Source organism: Anarrhichthys ocellatus, unplaced genomic scaffold (assembly GCF_004355925.1).
Source record: "Anarrhichthys ocellatus isolate YVR2014 unplaced genomic scaffold, GSC_Weel_1.0 scaffold11, whole genome shotgun sequence".
NCBI lineage: Eukaryota > Metazoa > Chordata > Actinopteri > Perciformes > Anarhichadidae > Anarrhichthys > Anarrhichthys ocellatus.
In genome coordinates, this window is record NW_022280041.1 from 9,388,685 (window position 1) to 9,393,837 (window position 5,153).

At 45.8% G+C, this 5,153-nt stretch overlaps 1 protein-coding gene across 1 annotated transcript; it reads right to left on the reverse strand.

The window, feature by feature from the left end:
- On the reverse strand, positions 1-4,788 carry krcp (kelch repeat-containing protein). Its single transcript, XM_031851425.1, has 13 exons — positions 4,626-4,788; positions 4,339-4,500; positions 4,141-4,222; positions 3,775-3,831; positions 3,047-3,281; positions 2,784-2,882; positions 2,279-2,410; positions 1,983-2,170; positions 1,696-1,892; positions 1,505-1,599; positions 1,337-1,391; positions 1,115-1,212; positions 1-815 (listed from the first exon to the last, which is right to left on the reverse strand). Exons 1-13 carry the CDS (start codon positions 4,685-4,687, stop codon positions 577-579), a joined length of 1,701 nt encoding a protein of 566 aa, XP_031707285.1. The 5' UTR covers positions 4,688-4,788; the 3' UTR covers positions 1-576.
- Between the last annotated feature and the right edge of the window lie 365 nt (positions 4,789-5,153).

Genomic DNA, 5,153 nt, shown 5'->3' on the forward strand with positions numbered 1-5,153 from the left:
ACAAAGTGCAAATGACCAGCATGGGAAGAGGAGTTGGGATTTTGGAAATTACGACAATAACGTGATTTTGAGTTAATGCACCTGCAGCTTTCCAAAGGTGACATATTCCAAATATCAGCGCTTCTAAAAGCCCCAATTACAGATCAGTGTAATAAAAATAAAACATATACATTTTAACTGACTTTATACTATGTACATAAATAAATCAGTAGTGACCTTTATGACTAGAATAATCTGAATGTTTGATGATTTATACCAAGATCATTGTTCTTATTAATATGGAACCACAGGGAGAGAGAGAGAGAGGAACCACCTTTCTTTGAAGTTTGCTAAAAAAAGTACCTCCATTATTCCTGTTATGCACCACGAGGAGATGTTTCATTTTCAGATCTGCATAGAAGAAATGCCCAAACTGTACACTTTCCAAAACCAACATCTTTAAAAAAAAAAAAAAATAGAAATAAAAGAGAACAAAGACACGCTGTGGGAATATAAATAATAAAGGATCTGTGGTGTTAAAGGAGCTTCACATCCAGTCGGGGGGGGGAGTGAGGGTTCACCTCTGACTCACGCTCTTTAAATAGCACCGAGCAGATCCTCCACGGCGACAGTCGTCAGGTCGGAGAAGAAGTTGCCCTCGTTGTCTCCGCCTCCGAACACCAGCAGGGTTCTTGTGACGGAGCCGGCGTCCAAACCGGCGTCTTCATTGTCCCCCGAGAAACGGTGGTTGTTGGCCGTGTCCATGGTGATGATGGCGTGCCCCGCCCTGGGGACGGACAGCTGGGGAAGCGTCACCTCTGTCCAGATGTTGGTGTCTGAACCAATGAAACAAAGAAAAAAAGAGATTATTTTTAACATGAAAATCCAAAATGTAATTGGATTAATCAATAAAAAAAGTTGGTTGAAGACCTTATGTACTCATGGCCGCCACATTCACTGTGTAATTACTGTAAGTTCACACATTCCTTTTGATAATTTTTAACGATAAAATAGAGTAGATATTTTGATCTATGAATGTGAACCACTACTTCTCCTTTAAATCTTCTTCCCAGGTTGAACTCTGTAAGTGTATGTGTGTGTGTGTGTGTGTGTGTAATTGTGAGCCGTCTCTCACCGATGTCAAAGATGAAGGTGTCACTGAGAGCGTTGTTTCCGTTGTAGCCTCCGTGGATCAGGAACTTTGTGTCTGAGAGCACAGCACTGCCGTGCCAGCTGGAACACATTAAACACAGAAAAGACTTAATACTGCTTCAAATTGTGTGATACCAGTGTAGATATAATATATATATTAAAAGTACTGAGGTACAGTATCCAGCTCTCTAGTTGAATTGTCTACCTTCGAGGGGAGGGGGCTTTTCCAGTTGTTTTCACAGCAGAAAACTCCATCAGACCTAACAAGCAAAAAAAGTTTCCATTTGAACTATTCAGTGTATTTACACCTTTATGCAGATATACGAGTCTTGAACCAAGAATTTCCTATAAAACCAGCGGGTGTGTGGCTTACCGAGGTCCAACATGTACATGTCATTGTAGCAGACGGGAGTGTCCCACCCACCAAATACATAGATCTTCCTCTCCTGCATCACACATGCAGAGTGGCTGAAAGAGAAACAAAAAGGGAGGATGAGACACGGAGAGAATGAAAGGAGTGTCAGCCGGACGTCTTGAGGTGATAATTGGATCGAACCATCTTACCCTGAGCGGGGGGAGGGCGTGTCGCCAGTTACAATCGGCTGGTACCAGATGGAGAGGTTGGGGTCGAAGATATACAGCGAGTCACTGCAGCCGTCGGGCTCCGGGTTCGGACGAGGAAACACGCCTCCGAGCACAAACAGCTCACCGCGAAACATACTGCAGCTGTGGTAGGCCAGAGGAGGAACATTTCCTTGGGCCTGGAGGAGGTGAGAGAGAGAGGGAGGAGGAGGACATGAAGGGGGGAGGACAAGCAGCAATAATATACTCAAAAACACACACACACACACCTCCACCATGGTCCACTTCCAGCTCTGTGTGTCGAGGATGTGAACGTCGTTGAACCACTTCTTGTTCTTTGAGCCTCCCAATACGAAGATCCGCCTGGAGTCCGGGTCGTACGCGGCCGTGTGTCCGATCCGGGCCTCGGGCGTCGGGCCCTCTGCCAGAGTCTCCGCCGCAAACCAGGACATGTCCTCTGTTGGACAGAGAACACCCACTCTAGACATGGCGCCACCAGGAAAGTAAAACCCCCTTAAACACAGTTCTCATTGGAGCCCTTTATGAATGTTGTTCTGTGACAGACCTGTGCAGAGCTTCCACATGGGGTCTTTGCAGAACTGCATCCTGGATCCCTGCCCTCCAATCAGAATAGCCGTCTGAGCATCGATGGGACACAGAGTCTGACCCCAGCGACCCGACGGGCTGACCAATGGGGCTGCAGGGAAAAACAACAGAGATTTGGTGTCTAAATGGTGGCTAGGCTAACAGATTCCCCCCGTTTCCAGTCTTTATGCTAAGCCAAGCGTCCCCTGGTTCCAGTTTCATATAGGACAGGGATACGAGCGTGGCATTAAACAGCAAATAAGCGTATTTTCCAACGGTGCCACCCAGGTGGCCGTAACCTACAAACACCTGGATGCACCATGGCCTGTCCATGCTTATGTGCACACAAAACACTATTCTGTGAACTCATGTGGGTGACGTGTCTCAACGTGCCAGCTACGGGACTGAAAGGTGAATAAACACGACAAAAAAAGTCAACATAAAACACCACTAAAATAGTGTGTAATGTGCGTGCACACAATTACCGGTCTGTGTGGGAGTCTTGGTCTGCCTACTCTTCGTCCTGGCTGCACTCTGAGGAGGCGTTCTTCCCACAATCCCCTGCGCCTCTCCTGCTCCATTAGCTGTGGAACGGAGTACACAAAGAAATGCTTCACTCCTCCAACGTCGAGCCACCGGAGTGTCTTGCTCACACACTCACTCACACACACACATGCATAAACACTGTTTTCTTTACAGGCTCAATAATCTAAAGCAAATAAACACACACTGTTTGTGTCTCTCTCACCTGTTCCCTTCATCCTTGTTGCATCTGCTCCAGCACTGAACAGCTTCTGGCCCCCCCTGGTTTGACCTCTGGCGTTTCTCACCGGCGTGGTCTTCTCCGCAGTGGCATTGGGACACACGTTCTCTTCTTCCTCGCCGCGAGCAGTCGTCGTATCCCCGTCGCCGTCTTCCTCCGACACTCGCTCTCTCTTCCTCTTGCCTTTGAGCTCGCGGGCCGCCAGCGGAGCCACGGTGTCCTGGGACGAGTCAACAGACGCGGTGTCATTCATAATTTAGCAAATAGTTAATGTTTGAAATATGATCCCAAGAGAGAACTGGGAAAGAGTGGCGAGCCGCTACAAAAACAGTACAGTATCATTCATCTGTGGGTTGGATTTGTATGTGTCAGTCCTGCAAAAAAACACATGTGACAAACTGACTGACATTGGCATCAATAGACCAGGATGCAATGCTGCAGTACAAACACGTTGGGCCTTGAGGGGGATATTAAAGTCTCACTCTGCTCTGGTTTTTGGTTGCAATGAGAAACACATTACAACTGTAAAAAAATAAATAATTAAAAAGCATTGTGTTGAACGTAGGAAACTACAAAAGTAAGCATTAAAACAAGTCATACTGACAAGTGTACAAATACATTACAGTCTTAAAATATGACTGTAACAAGTGGCTCTTGATATGGGGTTTTGCTGTAAGTATATATATATAAAGTAAATAATTCACACAAATTACCTTTGGTGTGTATTCCTTCACAGACAGGAGCTCTGGCTTTGACCAATCTGCTTTTACCTGAGGGGGGGGAATATATTTATCCATTTTATATATAAATATATATTATATTATCCATAACTGAATCATTGTGCAGGAACATACTTATAGATTTAATAATCTAGACACAAATTTGTCTACAATGATACATAAATAATGTAATTTTACCCCCAAATTGCTTTGGTTAAAGACCACAAAATATATATATGACTTATTGCCGAGGATTACTGTGTTATATTTCCATACGTATTGTCTCGTGGCTTGGCTATTAGCTGGTTCAATAACGTCCCCACTTATTAGACTGAGTCTTAGTGTTTGTTCGATGTTTACCAGGTTTCCTCCCTCCAGAGTGACGCTCAGTGTGACGCCGTCTGTCCAGGTCTCCTCTTCCCACTGCTCCCATGACAGACACCTGCAGGGCACGAGACGTCCCGGTAAATCATCATTTAGATGACAGTAGATGCACGGGAGACCCAGAAATATCACAACACAGTCAACTTTTAGTGTTTTAGTAGTCAGTGGACCTACTTGTTATACGGAGTCAGTTTCCCGATCGTGATGGGGAAACGGTCCGCGTCGTTGAGCTCTGCGTTAACGCAGATCCGCTCTCCCCACGGCCCGCTGCTGAACAGCACCACCTGGCGGACACTCGGGGGAACGGCAACAGACACCCTGCACGAACCTTCAGCACTGACACGGGAAAAAAAATACGGGAATATGGGTCTCTTGCAATGCATAAAAACGGCTAGAGATGGTACATTACTTATTAATAACAGATAGCATAACAATTAAAAGTTATCGTTTATCGTAGTTACCTCAGCAGCCTTTGAGGCGGACCGTTTACTCCAAAAACCGCATATACTCCGAAGTCTCCCATCTTTGCGTTGTGGTCCGCGGTGAACCCCGTTTAATGCCACAACTCCTTCTGCTACGCTACTTTATTTTTGGCACAATTTAAGACCAAAACAACGACTTCTAGCTCCCTCCGTTCGCCATCTCCCGCCACAGATATGTGTTGTATATCTAAACTTCGCGCGAGTTCTTGGTAAAAGAATATGAGCGCGTGTTTTGTTGTTGAGAGTATCTGCACGGGTGGAGTCTGCACTATTCAGAACGAGACCTCCGCCCATGCAGTGCACGCTGAACAAAGATCGAGCACACTTCAGGCTGCGTCTCACAAAGCACTAGCCAATCAGAGGCCTGTATTCAGCACTGTTGCGTGACGTCACCAAAGAGGCGTTCAGGAGTCTTTGTCAACACTTTTAAATCTGGGGCTGTATATTCATCAGTGGTGTTTAAAGTACCCAAAAGCCATACTTGAGTAAAAGTAAAGATACCTTACT